The sequence below is a fragment of the Salvelinus namaycush genome, chromosome 40, assembly GCF_016432855.1.
Source record: "Salvelinus namaycush isolate Seneca chromosome 40, SaNama_1.0, whole genome shotgun sequence".
Lineage (NCBI taxonomy): Eukaryota > Metazoa > Chordata > Actinopteri > Salmoniformes > Salmonidae > Salvelinus > Salvelinus namaycush.
The window spans coordinates 13,588,422-13,609,315 of record NC_052346.1 but is presented as its reverse complement, the minus strand read 5'-3'; the positions used below and the strand labels follow the sequence as shown (position 1 = coordinate 13,609,315).

Below are 20,894 nucleotides of genomic sequence, written 5' to 3'. Positions count from 1 at the left end.
CCGCAATTTGGGCAGCGAGCGTGGGAATATGTCTAGCTGATTGATTTGTGGCTGTCGGTGAAAAGCATCTAAAATATGTGTGAAGATAATGTATCTTGAGTATAATTGAAAATATTACAACCAGAAGAAGGGGAGGGGTGTCTGGAGGAGATATGGCGTGTCTCTTGCTGTCTGGACAGAAACAATATGACATGCCATATTATTTTTGTCCGGACAGCATCAGATACATGGTCTCCACATACTGAGACAGAGCGTCAAGGAGGCCCACCCATAACGCCGGCCCTTTTGCCAGGGAAACAAAACCAAAGTATTGATTACTGTCATACCAAGTCACTTGGCTCTGTCATATCCTCCTATCATTGCTATGCAGACGACACACAATTAATCTTCTCCTTTCCCCCTTCTGATAACCAGGTGGCGAATCGCATCTCTGCATGTCTGGCAGACATATCAGTGTGGATGACGGATCACCACCTCAAGCTGAACCTCGGCAAGACGGAGCTGCTCTTCCTCCCGGGGAAGGACTGCCCGTTCCATGATCTCGCCATCACGGTTGACAACTCCATTGTGTCCTCCTCCCAGAGTGCTAAGAACCTTGGCGTGATCCTGGACAACACCCTGTCGTTCTCAACTAACATCAAGGCGGTGACCCGTTCCTGTAGGTTCATGCTCTACAACATCCGCAGAGTACGACCCTGCCTCACACAGGAAGCGGCGCAGGTCCTAATCCAGGCACTTGTCATCTCCCGTCTGGATTACTGCAACTCGCTGTTGGCTGGGCTCCCTGCCTGTGCCATTAAACCCCTACAACTCATCCAGAACGCCGCAGCCCGTCTGGTGTTCAACCTTCCCAAGTTCTCTCACGTCACCCCGCTCCTCCGCTCTCTCCACTGGCTTCCAGTTGAAGCTCGCATCCGCTACAAGACCATGGTGCTTGCCTACGGAGCTGTGAGGGGAACGGCACCTCCGTACCTTCAGGCTCTGATCAGGCCCTACACCCAAACAAGGGCACTGCGTTCATCCACCTCTGGCCTGCTCGCCTCCCTACCTCTGAGGAAGTACAGTTCCCGTTGTAAATGTCTTTCCAGAATGCATGTACTTCATCAGCTCCCCAGAATGCGCTCAGTTGTCTCCTGACAATTCTTGCACATTCATTGTTTAATTGTGTGAGTTGTTTGCTGTTATGCACGCCTCTATGAAGAGGGAACGCAACACCCTGCTACAACTCAACTCCCCGTGAAGTGAAAGAGGTATGGGACTGTAGGTGCGAGTAAGGATGACAAAAGGAGAGTGGTACCGTTTACAAGGAATTTATTCCGTCACACGGTAATATGGGGAAAAGGGGCTGGACGGAACCAAAGCAAAGAAAGTAAATGTCAAAGCCCCCCTCTCCTATCTAACCTGCCTACCCACTACTACCAAAATACAGGGGGTGGTCCGCCCAGGTCTTACCTAGTGTGCCTAGACAGTGAATATACTACGGGTATATGTATGCCCGCGGGCCTCTTGCCTAAGCACTCCCTAGGTGCCTTCCCCTTCCCCCCTGGGAACAAATGAAACAGAATAACAAACCATTTTAATAATCAAAACAGTGCATTCTATAACACATAACAGACATAACCAATCAGCTCCCTCAGTAACAACTAACATAGTACATACCAAATCGCTTTCTGAGAAACAATCAACACTCTATAACCCTCAGCTCCCTGAAAAACAACCAACACCGCTCTCAGCAATTGAATTCTCTCTCTATCACAATCAATCTTTCTGCATTCTCTCCTCTGACAACAGAACACTGGTTTATATAGCTTCAGAAGAAATGGGTAATTGGAGACAGCTGCGTCTTGACAAGGGGGCGTGGTCAGCTCCAATTAGCCATGGAGTCGACCAATCAGCTGCTTGGGGAGAATACAGGAAGCCATCTCCTGAAACACACACACTCAAATACAAACTACAACACAGAAACTGTGGAATGTATCATTTGCCCTTTGTTTATATTTTATCAGATCCCTATTACGTATGTCACCAGTAGGCCTAGTAAATGCAGGATCAGATGGTGACAGGAGTCCCAGCAGGGTCAGACAGCCAGGGAAGACCAGTCTACAGTGAATTTAGCAGTATATTAACAATATCAGTGAACGATACAAAGTTCCATCTTGAATTGATGGGTAGACCTACAGTAGGTACAGGACAGCAGTTTAAGTTTAAGCTACAGTCTGGGATCTGGGAATAATGATAATTTCAATTAATTAACCATTGATTCTATTCTTGGATGATATAATGTATAAATATACACCAAGGTAATTCTTTGTCTTGCCGCATTTTAGGAGGATTAGATGTTGACAGGGGTCTCAGCAAGGTCAGACAGCCAGGGAAGACCAGTCTGTGATGGAGGAGAGGTGAATTTTTGCAGATACAATACTTAATTTTCTCAGTTGCAGCAAACACTGGACCAGACAACTTTTATTTTAAGGCAGTTTGACAAACCTCCTTCGTTGATTTCCAAACTGTATCAATGGTTGATAGAGGCTTTTCCTGATGACACAAAAATGTGAGGAAGACCTGGTAGATTGATTTATTACCAGATTAAGGGTATACTGGGCAACTTTCATAAGGTCTGGATGCCTTATATGGAATTCAGTACGAGTAAAGGAGTCTGTATTGAAAACATGCCCACGTCAGGGGAGATACCTATTCAGGCAATCAATAGCTGTTGAACATCTCAGTCCTGGCCCCGAGGGTCTGCCGTCCTGTGGGTTGTCACTCTGGCCTTGGCCTAACACACCCAAAACCAATAATATATGTTTCACTAAGATCCTAAAGCTGAGTGGGGTGTGTTGGGTTGGGGCGCTGCAGGGTGGTGGACCCCTAGGGAAAGGACGGGTGGACCCAGCTATATTGTGTGCAAGTAAAAAGAGATCTACAGTACTTTTAGACCTATGATATTAATTATATGGAGGATTTGCTGTTTCTGTGTGTTTATGTATATTTGAGGTATATGTGTTTTTTCATTTAGTATTTTGTTTCCAAACCTTTCCCTTTGGGACTGAAAAAAAATGAAGCTGTGAACTGGGAAGGAAATGGTGTTTTTGAGAAAGTTGAGGTATTGACTAGACTGGTGGGGATCAGGCGTGCAGGCGGCTCGGGCTAGCTGGTTGGTCTGGCTGAAATTTGATATAGACAGTCAAAAGTCTTTGTATTTTTTCAAGAGCTGTTTATTTGTTAGGCCATTGGTTAAAGGTGCAACACAATATGTATTATTGAATTACCTTTGATTTAGGTCAGTCTTATTAATCACTTAAACATATTTAATAATGATCTCTTACCTAGCTTGACTGTGGGTATTTTTGCTTACTTTTTGTTCTAAGTAGAGACGCCATAGTGGATTGTGTAAAAATTTAGGAAATTAGCTTTAGATGCCCAAAGAAATTCTGGGGGAGGACCCTCAGACCCCCCGCCAGGTTATGTCTCCCCCACTTCTAAAACCAAAGAGTCGTCACTGGAGTGTAGCATAAGGTAAGTGTCACACCTACCCAGCTCCCCCTCTCCAGTGCTCGATGTCGCCAGTCTACTAACCACCAGTCCTGGCAACCATCATTAAGCACACCTGCTCCCCATTATTACGCACACCTGGACTTCATCATCAACTTGATTACTGTCCCTTCATTTTGCCCTCAGTAGCCTCAGTTATCAGGCAGTATTGGTTTGCTTTCATGTTCATTATGCATCTCCTGTTTTGTTAATTTGCCTTTCATTATTGTTATTAAACTCTCCTTCTGCACCTGCTTCTTGACTCCCTATGTATGCCTGACAGTAACCAGTCCATCCAGCATGCATAATAATACAGTCCACACTCAAAGGTGATTACAATTTTTTTTATTTTTTTTTTATTAAAGGCTAGACCAATTAAAGACATCTGAAATTATTTTTTTAAATGTATTTCTGCAGTGCTTAATATGCGGTAGGCTATGTATTGTATAAGGAATGACACAATCATTATTTGAATTGTGGGTTTTTTTCAAGCTTGGGCTCATGTATAGGCCTATATGTATGTATAGTTTGCATTATGTGTGTGGATGTTTGAATTAACCATCACCGTAGAAAGTGCTGTCCATTTCGTTGTTAGGCTTTGAAATAACATGCACAACGACAATGTTTTCCACTCAGTTTCAACCTGTTGTTGAACTAATTCTTCAAATTGATCAATCACAGTGAGGTGAGTTGTAAAAGCACAGTACTGTTTTGATGATATCTTTGATGTGGTTTTCAAATGCATTGATGTCAGAGTTGTTAGAAGGACATTAGAGCCCTGAGTACCAGGCCATAAGCGGGTTGGATACTACAGTACCAACGCAGGTCTTGAGTGCATAAGAGGAGATTACCATGACTCAATGGTCATGTGGAATTGTACTGCAATCATGACTCATGACTGGGAAAGTGGGATACCTAGTCAGTTGTACAACTGAATGCATTCGGCAGAAATGTGTCTACTGTATTTAAACCAACCCCGGGGAACAGTAGGTTAACTGCCTTGCTCAGGGGCAAAATGACAGATTTTTACCTTGTCAGCTCAGGGATTCGATCCCAACGCTCTAACCACTAGGCTGTAATATGGTCAACAGCCCTATTCATGCAAAAGGTGTTCAATAAGGTGTTCGCCATTGTTTATTGTGCCATTGTGCTGTGTGCTGTTCGTCAGGCCCCTCATCTGAAACAAATCTGGTATGGTAAAACCTGCCAGGAGCCTAAGCTCCCCCCGGCCTAGCTTTCAGGGTCTTAGAGGCACGCAAATCTCTCCACAACAACAAAGTCATAGCACAAGGAGAGGAAGCAGAGGTGGAGCAACATGGGGGATAGCCAGAATTGTTTTGACCTGAGTATCAGCAGTTAAAACATCTAAATCTTTCAGGTCAAAATGAACACCACCCATAATGTTTCCACCGCAGTGACGAGCATGAGATATGGGCCGAAAACTCAATCCAGGAATGGAAGAGGTCACTGTACTCCTAATTACATTTTCAAGCCATATCCCACGCTCATCACTGCGGTGCAAACATTACGGGTGGTGTGCATAACGACCTGAAAGGTTCCGATGGATTTACTGCTGAATCTCTGGTCAAACAATTCCGGCTGCATGGGGTATAATGAAAATGATTTTTAAAATACTTTATTTGTATATGAATGTTTAAATGAATTCAATGAATGAATCAAAGAAAATCTTTTTTTGCATTTCTGATTTCCACCCACTGTGAAATAATTATAAAAGTGTCTTTGGGGTAGTGTATTTTAACATTCTATCATAAATAGCACATGATCAATTTACATTTTTTCAATTCTACAGTGGTGACAATTAAAGTGACAGGGTTGACCTAACAGGGTTAATTATTTAATTTCAAATCAGCCATAACTCCCCTTGTGACAGGGGAAATGGAGGGTTGTTGTGTGTGACAGGGGAAATGGAGGGTTGTTGGGTGTGACAGGGGAAATGGAGGGTTGTTGTGTGTAACAGGGGAAATGGAGGGTTGTTGTGTGTGACAGGGGAAATGGAGGGTTGTTGTGTGTAACAGGGGAAATGGAGGGTTGTTGTGTGTAACAGGGGAAATGGAGGGTTGTTGTGTGTGACAGGGGAAATGGAGGGTTGTTGTGTGTAACAGGGGAAATGGAGGGTTCTTGGGTGTGACAGGGGAAATGGAGGCTTGTGTGTGACAGGGGAAATGGAGGCTTGTTGTGTGTGACAGGGGAAATGGAGGGTTGTGTGTGTGACAGGGGAAATGGAGGGTTGTTGTGTGTGACAGGGGAAATGGAGGGTTGTTGTGTGTAACAGGGGAAATGGAGGGTTGTTGTGTGTGACAGGGGAAATGGAGGGTTGTTGTGTGTGACAGGGGAAATGGAGGGTTGTGTGTGACAGGGGAAATGGAGGGTTGTTGTGTGTGACAGGAAATGGAGGGTTGTTGTGTGTGACAGGGGAAATGGAGGGTTGTTGTGTGTGACAGGGGAAATGGAGGCTTGTTGTGTGTGACAGGGGAAATGGAGGGTTGTTGTGTGTGACAGGGGAAATGGAGGCTTGTCGTGTGTAACAGGGGAAATGGAGGCTTGTCGTGTGTAACAGGGGAAATGGAGGGTTGTTGTGTGTAACAGGGGAGATGGAGGGTTGTTGTGTGTAACAGGGGAAATGGAGGGTTGTTGTGTGTGACAGGGGAAATGGAGGATTGTTGTGTGACAGGGGAAATGGAGGGTTGTTGTGTGTGACAGGGGAAATGGAGGGTTGTTGGGTGTGACAGGGGAAATGGAGGGTTGTTGTGTGTGAAAGGGGAAATGGAGGGTTGTTGTGTGTGACAGGAAAAATGGAGGGTTGTTGTGTGTGACATACACACTTTGGCATCTTGCCAGGATATTATAGGAGGACACATGAGAGGAAGGGAACCAGGAGGGAAACATGTCAGCGAAAGCTTCAGTGACACTGAAGAACTGACTCGGTACCGGTACCCCTGTATATTGCCTCGTTATTGTTATGTTATTGTGTTACTTTTTATAATTTTTTATTTTACTTTAGTTTATTTGGTAAATATTTTCTTAACTCTTCTTGAACTGCACTGTTGGTTAAGGGCTTGTAAGTAAGCATTTCACGGTAAGGTCTACACTTGTTGTATTCGGCTCACGTGACAAATAAGGTTTGATTTGATTTGAATCTCTAGACCACCCTGTAGGTCAACCACTGAGTGTCATTACCTTCCTTTTTCTCTCTATGGCCTTGATTCTGATTGGATGACAGAACAGGTGATGAATTAATTCTTTAATAATGTTCAGCCCTGTTCACAAACATGGAAATACAGCTAAAATACATATTATGTACATGATATGAATATCAGTTCCCATGTTCCTTTAGTGACCCTTAGTGGTGAGACCATGTATCTGCACCCTCGGCTTTATCTTTCTTTCTTTCTTTTGTTCTTCTGAGTGAAGAAAAATAAATAATATAATATTCCTATATCTACTTGTACCGATACACTTTCTACAGCAAGTCATTACAATGAAAAATGTAGTATGTTATAATAGAAACATTTGGTGGTCAGGGAAGTCAGAATATAGAAGTTTAGGCCTCATGTAGTCCTTACAGATTTAGACCTTATGTTGTTCATACGGAGTCAGGATGGCCGAGCGGTAAAAGGTGCCTTGTTAAGGTTGTAGTCTCCCCTGGAGGTTTGGGTTCAAATCTAACTTCTAACAATATTTAGCGCTCATCTGTCACAGGGAAGTCATTACAAATTATGCTGCTTTGGTGTAATACATCACATGTTGATCAAATAGTTCGCTAAATCGATCAATGTAATGTAGTGAACTTCATATTACACTTGATAGTATGGCAAATACCTAAAAAAATAAATAAATAACGGTTAATTAAATGAATTAAACACATTAATATAGTATAAATTAAATATTTTATCATAGTCTAAATGAAAAGTTATTCAAATAATTCAATTAGCCAAAAGTTAATACTACTGTAGTCTAGATGGAGGACAGGCATATCATTAGCACAGTAGTTGCGTGGCAGAGTGGATAAGGTGATGGACTAGAAAACCATTGGGGTCTTCACCCGCTGGACCGAATGCTGCTGACTTTTTTGAAAGTTCCTGTCAAAGGCACCTCCCCTTCAACAAAACTCGAATTGCGAATTGTGAAGCCCTTTTACCACATGAGGGCGCCCTCCACTTCCATGTATCAGCTATGTACATTAAAAAACATTATGAACACCTTCCTAATATTGAGTTGAGACTGGACTCAGAACAGCCTCAGTTAGTCAGGGCAAGGACTACAAGGTGTCGAAAGCATTCCAGAAGGATGCTGGCCCATGTTGACTCCAATGCTTGCCACAGTCGCGTCAAGTTGGCTGGATGTTCTTTGAGTAGTGGGCCATTCTTGATACACACAGGAAACTGATGGGTGAAAAACCCAGCAGCGGTGCAGTTCTTGACACAAACCGGTGCGCCTGGCACCTACTGCCATACCTCGTTCAAAGACACTTAAATATTTTGTGTTGCCCATTTACCCTTTGAATGTCACACATACACAATCCTTGTCTTAATTGTGTCATGGCTTAAAAATGCTTCTTTAACCTGTCTCCTCTCCTTCATCTACACTGAGTGAAATGGATTTAACCAGTGACATCAATAATGGATCATAGCTTTCACCTGGATTCACCAGGTCAGTCTATGTCATGGAAAGAGCTGTAGTCCTTAATATTTTGTATACTCTTTATGTCTCTGGTATGGTATATGTGAGGTATCACCTGTATTCATTTGAGTAACTCAATGCCAGTGAAAGGTTCAAGGCACAGTCCATTCTCAAATCAAATTAATTTGGCTTCAACATGTATTGATTTAAAGGCATAGTAGATGGTTTGGTAATCTGACGGTTGGTATTGGGGAAATATTATGTCACCCACAGGTACAGAATAATAATGTGTGTATGTGTGTGTAGATGTGTGTAGATGTGGTATGGCTTCTTCTTTGCATCTTCACAATTGAATTAAAGAGTAGGCATTAATTGGAGTAGATATCATGTACAGTAGCATATTCTACAGTACACACATAGAGGAAATTTAGCCCAGAATCACTTATTAAATATTTCAACTGGGGTAGTAATGTGTTCTCTTACTCTTCCTGTCACGCCCTGATCTGTTTCACCTGTCCTTGTGATTGTCGCCACGCCCTCACATTTACATTTACATTTAAGTCATTTAGCAGACGCTCTTATCCAGAGCGACTTACAAATTGGTGCGTTCACCTTATGACATCCAGTGGAACAGCCACTTTACAATAGTGCATCTAAATCTTTTAAGGGGGGGGGGGGGGGGGGGGCAGAAGGATTACTTTATCCTACCCTAGGTATTCCTTAAAGAGGTGGAGTTTCAGGTGTCTCCGGAAGGTGGTGATTGACTCCGCTGTCTTGGCGTCGTGGGGAAGTTTGTTCCACCATTGGGGTGCCAGGTGTCACTGATTTCCCCCAGTGTATTTATTCCTGTGTTTCCTGTCTCTCTGTGCCAGTTCGTCTTGTATGTTCCAAGTCAACCAGTGTTTTTTCCCGAACTCCAGCCGTCGCTATTCTCCTTTTTTCTAGTCTTCCCGGTTTTGACCCTTGCCTGTTCTGGACTCTGTACCTGGCTGCCTGACCATTCTGCCTGTCTTGACCACAAGCATTTCTGCCACTCTGTACCTCCTGGACTCTGAACTGGTTTTGACCTTTTGCCTGTCCATGACCATTCTCTTGTTTACTCCTTTTGGATTAATCAACATTGTAAGACTCCAACCATCTGCCTACTGGGTCTCGCCTTGTGTCATGATACTTTCTCTCTCTTCCCCTCTCTCTCCCCTTCTATCCCCTCTCTCTCTCGCTCTCTCTCTTTCTCCCTCTCAAATCAAATTTTATTTGTCACATATGCCGAATATAACAGATCAAATCAATAGTATTGGTCACATACACATGTTTAGCATATGTTTTTGCGGGTGTTGCGAAATTGTGTTTCTTGCTCCAACAGTGCAGTAACATCTAAGAAGTAATATCTAACAATTTCGCAACAATACACACAATGTCTGAGCGGCATAGACTACAACAGAATACAGTATATACATATGATATTTTTTAACCTTTATTTAACTAGGCAAGTCAGTTGAGAAAAAATATTGTTTTCAATGAGGGCTTAGAAACATTGGGTCAACTGCCTTGTTCAGGGGCACAACAACAGATTTTTACTTCATCAGCTCGGGTTTTTATCTCTGGGATTTGATCTTGTAACCTTTCGTTTATTTATCCAACTCTCTAACCAGTAGGCTAGCTGCTGCCCCGGGTGAGAGCAGTAATGCAAAATATGTACACATTATAAAGTGAATAGTGTTCCATTATTAAAGTGGCCAGTGATTTCAAGTCTATGTATATAGGGCAGCAGCCTCTAAGGTGCTAGTGATGGCCTTGAGATAGAAGCTGTTTTTCAGTCTCTCGGTCCCAGCTTTGATACACCTGCACTGACCTTGCCTTCTGGATAATAGCGGGGTGAACAGGGAGTGGCTCTGGTGGTTGTTGTCCTTAATTATCTTGTTGGCCTTCCTGTGACATCGTGTGCTGTAGGAGTCCTGGAGGGAAGGTAGTTTGCCCCCGGTGATGCGTTGGGCAGACCGCACCACCCTCTGGAGAGCCCTGCTGTTGCGGGCAGTGCAGTTGTCGTACGAGGCAGTGATACAGCCCGACAGGATGCTCTCCATTGTGCATCTGTAAAAGTTTGTGAGGGTTTTAGGTGCCAAGCCAAATTTCTTCAGCCTCCTGAGGTTGAAGAGGCGCAGTTGTGCCTTCTTCACCACACTGTCTGTGTGGGTGGACCATTTCAGTTGGTCAGTGATGTGTACGCCGAGGAACTTGAAGCTTTCCATCTTCTTCACTGCTGTCCCGTCTATGTGGATATGGGGGTGCTCCCTCTGCTGTTTCCTGAAGTCCACAATCAGCTCCTATGTTTTGTTGATGTTGAGTGAGAGGTTATTTTCCTGGCACCACACTCCTTGAGCCCTCACCTCCTCCCTGTAGGCTGTCTCGTGTAGACCTTACCGTGAAATGCTTACTTACAAGCCCTTAACCAACAATGCAGTTCAAGAAATAGCGTTAAGAATTTTTTTTCTCAATAAACTCAAGTAAAATATCAAACAAAAATAATAAATAAATAAATAAAACAATAAAATAACAATAACGAGGCTATATACAGGGGGTACCAGTACTGAGTCAATGTGCGAGGGTACAGGTTAGTTGAGGTAATTTGTACAAGTAGGTTGGGGTCAATGTAAGTTGTCCTGGTGGCCATTTGATTAATTTTTCAGCAGACTTATGGCTTGGGGGTAGAAGCTGTTTAGGAACCTTTTTGATCTACACTTGGCGCACCAGTACCGCTTGCCGTGCGGTAGCAGAGAGCACAGTCTATGACTGACCTCTCTCTCCCTCTCTCTCTCTGTCTCATCCACTTTCTCTCTCTTTCTCTCTATTTCTATGTCGTTGCTCTCTAGGGGAAACAGGGCGTGACCTGCTCAGGTGATTCAATGGAAGAGAATAGATGAAGAAAACAAAAATTGTCTCACAGGAAAACAGACATACACACACACACACACACACATGCACACACACACACACAAACTTGTTGTTGTTGGAAGGCAAGATGTGATAATAGCCATACCTGTACAATGTAATGGCTTTGACATCAGCTTGGCTGAGTTTGACATTGGCTTTGATACCACTTTAATAACTCTACCTACATGTACATAATTACCTCAATTACCTCAACACCGGTGCCCCCCCCCGCACATTGACACAGTGATACGTTGACTCTGTACCGGTACCCCCTGTATATAGCCCCGCTACTGTTATTTACTGCTGCTCTTTAATTATTTGTTATTCTTATCTCTTACTTTTTAGGGATATTGTTCAACTGCATTGTTGGTTAAGGGCTTGTAAGTAAGCATTTCATTGTAAGGTGTGTTAGACCACCTGTTGTAGTCGGCGCATGTGACATTTTCATTTTATTTTATTTTATTAAATGGTATGAATGACTAATTGTTCCTAAGGAGTTTCTGGGAAAACAAGATAAACCTGATTGTAGATTTCGCACCTGGATGAGTGGAGGCTTGTCTGGATGAGTACAAGATTAGCCAATCTTCCAACCGGCCACAATTCCAGGGGATTCCATTCTGGGATTTTCTTATCTGTGTAATCCTTTGGGGACTTTGATTCATGACAGTTTAACAGACAGTTCCAGAGTATTTGTCTGTAATCATTTTAATGTAATAACTTAATTTATGTATTTTTTTATATAAATGTTTAATTTATATTGTATACATTTTATAAATGTTCAATTAACATGTCTAATTTTGTGTTGTTAAGGCATAATCCTTATAATCCTGATCTCTGACCAAAACAGTTTGAGTATTTCTCTGTTATAGTGACAGGACACTACAACACAAGTCTACTATGTTCTATTCTTAGGAAACATTTCTACTCTGTTCTATTCTCAGGAATCATTTCTACTCTGTTCTATTTAATAATTTCTACTCTACTGAATCATTTATATTCTGTTCTGTTGAAACATACCCATTCTGTTATATTCTAATGACAACGTCTCTGCTCTATTCTCAGGAATAATCTATATTCTATTGCCTTGAGCTCTCTGTTATAAAACACATGGTTATTCTCAATGGGATAAAGGACAAATAAACCCCCCAAAAAAAGGACTAAATGGGCCGCATTGAATGAAACTTCTCTATTCTGAACGTCTGATTAGTGCCTATACACAGCACTATGTTCATAATACATACATCATATATTTATTATAATAATACCTTCTAAAATATTTCAATATGAAAGAGTTGTGACCAAGTGTATGACGTCTACATGGATGTTATGTACGTACAACAAAGTCGATTGGCCCTTTTTTGAACTCAAGTAGTTTGATACACTGCTATGTTTCTATTTAGAAATCCCTTTTACAAAAAGTCCCACTTTACCTAACATCATTACTAAACTTTAGACAAACCAGCTACCACACCCCGGTGTCAGGGACGGCTACCTCTGGAAACTCCTTTGGTCTCTACCGAGTTCAAATAATTCAATATATCAATTTGAGCAATCCTCTGGAGTGGGCGTGGTTTACAGGTTTGCCCCGCCCGCGGTGTCTTTGATTGACAATGCTCAAGAGCATCTGCAGCCAGCAAACCGTGAGTTCTCGCTCTGTCGGTTGAACAGACATGGATTCGGTGCTGCTGCTGATCATGTTCACGTCCCGTTATAGTCACACACCAGCATCTCTGCTCTAGCAGGCTTTTTTTTAACGTCGGTCACCTCTAAGCCTACTGACAAACGGGGATCTATTATATTTTCTCTTTTTTAATTTCTCTCTCTTTCGTTCTCAGTCGCAATCTCTCCATCGCTTATCGGTGAGAAAGAGGTAGGCAGGCTCGTTTCCCCGTGGAAGAGGGCAGCCTATAGCGGGGGCCAAGGGCATTTACTCCGTGGTCTCGTTGTCTGGATGGTTTCTGATTCTGGTGATTTTATCATATTTAATTTGAATCATGGCGACTGATTCCCCTGCCCGGAGTCTGGATGAGATCGACCTGTCTGCTCTACGGGTAAGATAAACCCGGGTCTACATCATGTATCTGTTTCAGTATCAGAGATGGCTACTACTCTCTCTCCCTGTGTCTCTGCCTCTCTCTCTCTCTCTCTCTCTCTCTCTCTCTCTCTCTCTCTCTCTCTGTGTGTGTGTGTGTGAGAGAGATACAACGCTTCTAAAATGGGTCAAATTCCCCATCCCTCCCTACAGCCACCAACATGGCAGACTGGCCTACCGATGTTTGTGCATGAGCAAAACATATCCAAATATCGAATTATGCAGGCCTATATAGCACTGTGCATAGCCTAATAGCAGGTGGTTACAGAATGTAACACAACATATGAACATACTCAGTGGAAATACGTCAACCAAGTGTTTCTTTTTCGGCTGATTTACTAATGACGACTGACCAAGATAAACAATGGTTAGGTATGAAATAGCATGACAACATAGCCATGTAATCTGATGTGGGGGGGGGGGGGGGGGGGGGTTGCTTCGGTGATCTCGGATTTTAGGTCTGAATATGTGGCTTTCATTGAGCCAGTCCGCGGTGGAATGTAGCCATCATATTTGCACACACACACACACACACACACACACACACACACACACACACACACACACACACACACACACACGTGCGTGCGTGCGTGTGTGTGTGAACAACAAATGTCGCTCACTGTTAAACATGGGTAGAGAGATTCCTCTACAAAGGATACTATTAAATAATCACTATGTATCTATTTATATGTCATACATTGTCTATATTACATTACCTTGATATATTGGATATGCCAATATGGTTATATGTTGGTATAACCATCAGTGTAGATGCTAAACTCTGCTAAGCCAGTAATGCTAATGGCTAGGCTACCTGTAGACTGTATTGTCTATGCACTCTTAGAAAAAATAGTTCCAAATGGGTTCTGCGGATATCCCCATAGGAGAACCCTTTTTGTTTCCAGGTAGAACCCTTTTTGGTTCCAGGTATAACTATGTTGGTTTCCATGTAGAGCCCTGTGTGGGAAGGGTTCTACATGGAACCCAAAAGGGTTGTACCTGGAACCAAAAGTGGTTATTCAAAGGGTTCTCCTATGGGGACAGCCAAAGAACCCTTTATGGTTCTGGATGGCAATTTTTTTTCTAACAGTGTAGACTGGGGCATTAGGCTAATGTTGCTGTGCTCTCTGGTTATTTTGTTAACCCTCCTTTTTGCATTTGTTTGTGTGTGTGTGTGTGTGTGTGGTCAGGTACTGTGTATAGATATAAGCTATGACCCACAGACAGGTACACAGACTAGTATAAAGGACGATGGACAGTTTATCATGTCATTCTACAATCTTCATTACGTAACAAAACTCACAATATGACATAGTACTGTGCATGTAGGGAGCCATTTGACATCCCGGGTTGCCAGATTGGGTAGGTGTCATGGTAAGACTGAGGGCAGAGCCAGGGTTGACATATTGGTAGAGGGCAGAGCCAGTCAATAGCTGAACTCTACAGTAGCATGTTGAGGCTGCCAGGTTGTACAGAGCAAGTCTAGAACTGAGCTGTACAGTAGCATGATTAGGTTGCCAGGTTGGGCAGATCCAGTCTAGCTGAGCTGTACAGTGGCCTGTTCAGGTTGGGCAGATCCAGTCTAGCTGAGCTGTACAGTGGCCTGTTCAGGTTGTGCAGAGCCAGTCTAGCTGAGATGTACAGTGGCCTGTGTGGATTACTGTTCTCCACCAGTCAGTCGCAGACATTAATCCACTGGTTAGTGGGTCACTGACTAGACTGGGCTAGGAACCGCTGGACAGACGAGTGTGTGTGTGTGTGTGTGTTGGGAAATCCTGACTGAGAAGTGGTCAGAGAATTGGTGATACAGCACACACACACACACACACACACACACACACACACACACACACACACACACACACACGCACAGTCAGAAGCCAGGCAGTCAGTTGATGACATCAACAGACAACAGATCAGCAGGACAGCACTGACCAAACACACACACACACACACACACACACACACACACACACACACACACACACACACACACACACACACACACACACACATAGGTGTAGGGTGAGGAGCTGATGAATGAGAGAGACAAAGAAAAAGAGGGAACGAGGAAGGGAGAGAGAGAAAAAAAGATATGGAGAGCGAGAGAAAGAGAGAAAGAGCGAGATTGAGTGCCAGTTATGTCACAGATGACACCCTATCCTCAACTACTTTTGGCCAGAGCACTAGCCATTATAAACGACACTCTCAACCTAAACCCACCTACACCCCAGAACTGACCAACATGCATATTATTTATAAACTATCTGGGCGTGTCGCACTCAAATGTCTCCCCGTGAATGTGTCTGGGTGACCTAATTTCCCGCTGAGCCACAAGACTCCCTTATTCACACTCTTTCCGTAGTCTCACACACACACACACACACACACACACACACACACACACACACACACACACACACACACACACACACACACACACACATAGACACACACACTTTAGAGCCATAGAGTTTGAAGAATGTATACAAGGCCTCGCGAGGAGCTGAACAGAGAATAAGATTCATCAACATAGAGGAAACGTTTGAGTGAGTCATCCAGTACAGTAGAGTCCTTCTCTCATGACAGTGGTTGTTTAGATACGACCAGTTACAATGTGACTCCCATCATCCACTAACCTACTGTAATCTAATCATCTCACACACAACCTGTGAGCCCATTCTGTTTTATTAAATAGTCATGATAACGGACACTTTTCTATCAGTTAGCCTGAGGATATGAATGAACTTGAGCAGCAACAACACTCTGTTTGACTCTGTACACACACACACACACACACACACACACACACACACACACACACACACACACACACACACACACACACACACACACACACACACACACACACACACACACACACACACACACACACACACACACACACACACACACACACTTAGACACACTTGATCACTAACCCTTGTGTGGGCTTGTTTAGAAGAGTGAGTGTTTCTGTGTTTCTCGTCCACAGAAGGGAAGAAGAGATGAGGAGATACTAGAGAGAGAACATAAAAGAGAGTAGAAGTGCCACAGTGGTGCTTAGATACTGCTGGAATGAGAGATGGAGGGAGAGACAGATGGAAAGAGAGTAAAACCGCCACAGCCAAAAGGCTCAAGTCTGTTGGAATGAGAGAGCGATGGAGAGAAAGAGAGAATAAAAGAGAGAATGACAGTGCCATAGCATTTCTCAGAGACGGGCTGGAATGAGAGAGAACGAAACTGTGAGACCTACATATGTCTACTCAGGCTGGCTGGAGATGAATGGAGAGAGAGAGAGAGTTGGAGTGAGAGAGAGAGAGAGACTGAAAGAAAGAGAGAGTGAGGGATACAGAGGGGGGGGGTTGAATTCCAGCTATTGTTGGAATGCCTTAGCAACACAGCAGAGGGAGGTGTGTGTGTGTAAGGTCACTGGGTTCTCTGCTGTGGTCTAGTGGTTCCTCTTCTAACTCTACTGTCTAGTAAGCTAATCATTATGCAGCCACTTTAGCTAGCTATCGACAGTAGCAGTCTATTATCATCAGCTAGCTTCAAGCTAACTGTCTGTAGCCTATCTCTGGGGGCTAGCATCAAGCTAACGGTCTATATGTTTTGGGTCTGGCATCAAACTAACTGTCTATCTGTGCTAGCATCAAGATAACAGTCTATATGTCTGGGGTGGGGACTAGCATCAAGCTAATAGTATAGCCTATGTCTGGGGCCTAGCATCAAGCTAACACCTCTATAACTGCCAGCTTCAAGCTAAATATCTGTACGCTCTGTGACTCAGAATTTGTCTCTCTTTAGGACCCAGCAGGCATCTTTGAGCTGGTGGAGTTGGTGGGCAATGGAACCTACGGACAGGTGTACAAGGTAAGACACACATGTATTTCTCTCTCTCCTGGTCTCCCTCTCTCCCCCCTATCTGTTATCAGTAGGAAACAGTCATTTGTATCTGACAAGATGCAGAGGGATGTATATTTCAGGACACAGGATATGACTGAGCGATTTCTCGTCTCTGCCTCTGTCTGTGGTTTGTTTGATTGGCGTAATGGTGGCTTGGGGTCTCAGTTGCTCCAGTGTGTGCCCAAGTGTCACTGTCTTTGTGTCCAAACCTCCTCTCCTTTCCTCTCCTTTCCTCTCCTTTCCTTTCCTCTCCTTTCTTTATCTTTCCTCTCCTCTCCTGTGAAGTCATTCCTTTATAGTTGCACCTTTGTATATGCTGTTTCAACAGTGTTCATTAGGGATATGATTTGCCAGGGACCTTACGATATGATATTAACACCATACTTATGTGCCGATACGATATGTATTGCGATTCTCACGATTCTATATGTATTGTGATTCGATACTGTGATTTTATTGCGATTCGATGTTCCAGACATATTGCTCACCGTATGTCTGCTGCAGAGAGACGAGAGACAGAGCCATGAGAAAAACAAATAGAAGTCATGGAAATAAATGTGCTGAAAACAAATTGGCTCCCAATGTACATATAAGAGGGAGAACAAGCTATGAAGCTAATCTACTGGATTTTTGGTGAAGGTACAGCCAACTAGCGCAAAAATAATGCTGCGATATTGTCCAAACGTTACGATCAAAAATAATATCCTGATTATGTAGCTGTATCGATATTTTTCTCCCGTCACTAGTGTTCATGTTTGTGTATAATGGACTAGTAGTGTGTGTGAAGGTCATGTTGGAATGGGGAGTAGAGTGTGCTCTGATTGGATAAACAAAAGAGGTCAGCTAGAGGTCAACACTGTTAGCCACGGTTGACGTTTGACAGCCTCTTCGTGTGTGTGTGTTTCTGTGCATTTGTGAGAGAAAATGCGCAAGATAGGTGTTTCTGTGAGGCTGTTGCATCTTGTGCATGTGTGTTTGTGTGTGTTTGTGTGTGTGGGGTGTGTGAGAGTTATGTGAGTTCAGTTATTGCTGACGATGCTCTCTGACTGAAAGTCACGCCTCATTTGCTGGATGACATTCATTCAGCCTGTCTACTGTAATACACTATAGCCATATAGGCCCACTACTCTACTGCAGTTTACTGTAGTATATACTAACCCTGTCTACTGCAGTTTACTGTAGTATATACTAACCCTGTCTACTGTAATACACTATAGTCATATAGGCCCACTGCTCTACTGCAGTTTACTGTAGTATATACTAACCCTGTCTACTGCAGTATACTGTAGTATATACTAACCCTGTCTACTGCAGTATACTGTAGTATATACTAACCCTGTCTACTGCAGTATACTGTAGTATATACTAACCCTGTCTACTGCAGTTTACTGTAGTATATACTAACCCTGTCTACTGCAGTATACTGTAGTATATACTAACCCTGTCTACTGCAGTTTACTGTAGTATATACTAACCCTGTCTACTGCAGTATACTGTAGTATATACTAACCCTGTCTACTGCAGTTTACTGTAGTATATACTAACCCTGTCTACTGCAGTATACTGTAGTATATACTAACCCTGTCTACTGCAGTTTACTGTAGTATATACTAACCCTGTCTACTACAGTATACTGTAGTATATACTAACCCTGTCTACTACAGTATAGTGTAGTATATACTAACCCTGTCTACTGCAGTATACTATAGTATATACTAACCCTGTCTACTGCAGTATAGTGTAGTATATACTAACCCTGTCTACTGCAGTATACTGTAGTATATACTAACCCTGTCTACTGCAGTATAGTGTAGTATATACTAACCCTGTCTACTGCAGTTTACTGTAGTATATACTAACCCTGTCTACTGCAGTATACTGTAGTATATACTAACCCTGTCTACTGTAATACACTATAGTCATATAGGCCCACTGCTCTACTGCAGTTTACTGTAGTATATACTAACCCTGTCTACTGCAGTATACTGTTGTATATACTAACCCTGTCTACTGCAGTATACTGTAGTATATACTAACCCTGTCTACTGCAGTATACTGTAGTATATACTAACCCTGTCTACTGCAGTTTACTGTAGTATATACTAACCCTGTCTACTGCAGTATACTGTAGTATATACTAACCCTGTCTACTGCAGTTTACTGTAGTATATACTAACCCTGTCTACTGCAGTATACTGTAGTATATACTAACCCTGTCTACTGCAGTTTACTGTAGTATATACTAACCCTGTCTACTGCAGTATACTGTAGTATATACTAACCCTGTCTACTGCAGTTTACTGTAGTATATACTAACCCTGTCTACTACAGTATACTGTAGTATATACTAACCCTGTCTACTACAGTATACTGTAGTATATACTAACCCTGTCTACTGCAGTATAGTGTAGTATATACTAACCCTGTCTACTGCAGTATACTATAGTATATACTAACCCTGTCTACTGCAGTATAGTGTAGTATATACTAACCCTGTCTACTGCAGTATACTGTAGTATATACTAACCCTGTCTACTGCAGTATAGTGTAGTATATACTAACCCTGTCTACTGCAGTTTACTGTAGTATATACTAACCCTGTCTACTGCAGTATACTGTAGTATATACTAACCCTGTCTACTGCAGTATACTGTAGTATATACTAACCCTGTCTACTGCAGTATACTGTAGTATATACTAACCCTGTCTACTGCAGTATACTGTAGTATATACTAACCCTGTCTACTGTAATACACTATAGTCATATAGGCCCACTACTCTACTGCAGTTTACTGTAGTATATACTAACCCTGTCTACTGCAGTATACTGTAGTATATACTAACCCTGTCTACTGCAGTATAGTGTAGTATATACTAACCCTGTCTACTGCAGTTTACTGTAGTATATACTAACCCTGTCTACTGCAGTATACTGTAGTATATACTAACCCTGTCTACTGCAGTATACTGTAGTATATACTAACCCTGTCTACTGCAGTTTACTGTAGTATATACTAACCCTGTCTACTGCAGTATACTGTAGTATATACTAACCCTGTCTACTGCAGTATACTGTAGTATATACTAACCCTGTCTACTGTAGTATACTGTAGTATATACTAACCCTGTCTACTGCAGTTTACTGTAGTATATACTAACCCTGTCTACTGCAGTATACTGTAGTATATACTAACCCTGTCTACTGTAATACACTATAGCCATATAGGCCCACTACTCTACTGCAGTATACTGTAGTATATACTAACCCTGTCTACTGCAGTTTACTGTAGTATATACTAACCCTGTCTACTGCAGTATACTGTAGTATATACTAACCCTGTCTACTGTAATACACTATAGCCATATAGGCCCACTACTCTACTGCAGTATACTGTAGTGTATACTAACCCTGTCTACTGCAGTATACTGTAGTATATACTAACCCTGTCCACTGTAATACACTATAGCCATATAGGCCCACTACTCTACTGCAGTTTACTGTAGTATATACTAACCCTGTCTACTGCAGTATACTGTAGTATATACTAACCCTGTCTGCTGTAATACACTATAGTCAAATAGGCCCACTACTCTACTGCAGTTTACTGTAGTATATACTAACCCTGTCTACTGCAGTTTACTGTAGTATATACTAACCCTGTCTACTGCAGTATACTGTAGTATATACTAACCCTGTCTACTGCAGTATACTGTAGTATATACTAACCCTGTCTACTGCAGTATAGTGTAGCTGTATCTTTTTACCCCAGTGGAGAGGATCAAAAGTTCC

At 42.6% G+C, this 20,894-nt stretch overlaps 1 protein-coding gene across 1 annotated transcript in view; it reads left to right on the top strand.

Moving 5' to 3' along the window:
• Positions 1-12,972: 12,972 nt before the first annotated feature.
• The window catches only part of LOC120033564 (traf2 and NCK-interacting protein kinase-like), a 53,943-nt gene continuing 46,021 nt past the window's right edge, over positions 12,973-20,894 (top strand). Inside the window, exons 1-2 of the mRNA XM_038979964.1 lie at positions 12,973-13,154; positions 17,006-17,071. Coding sequence (XP_038835892.1) covers positions 13,098-13,154; positions 17,006-17,071 — 123 coding nt within the window. The 5' untranslated portion in view covers positions 12,973-13,097. The remainder of the gene's footprint in view (positions 13,155-17,005; positions 17,072-20,894) is intronic.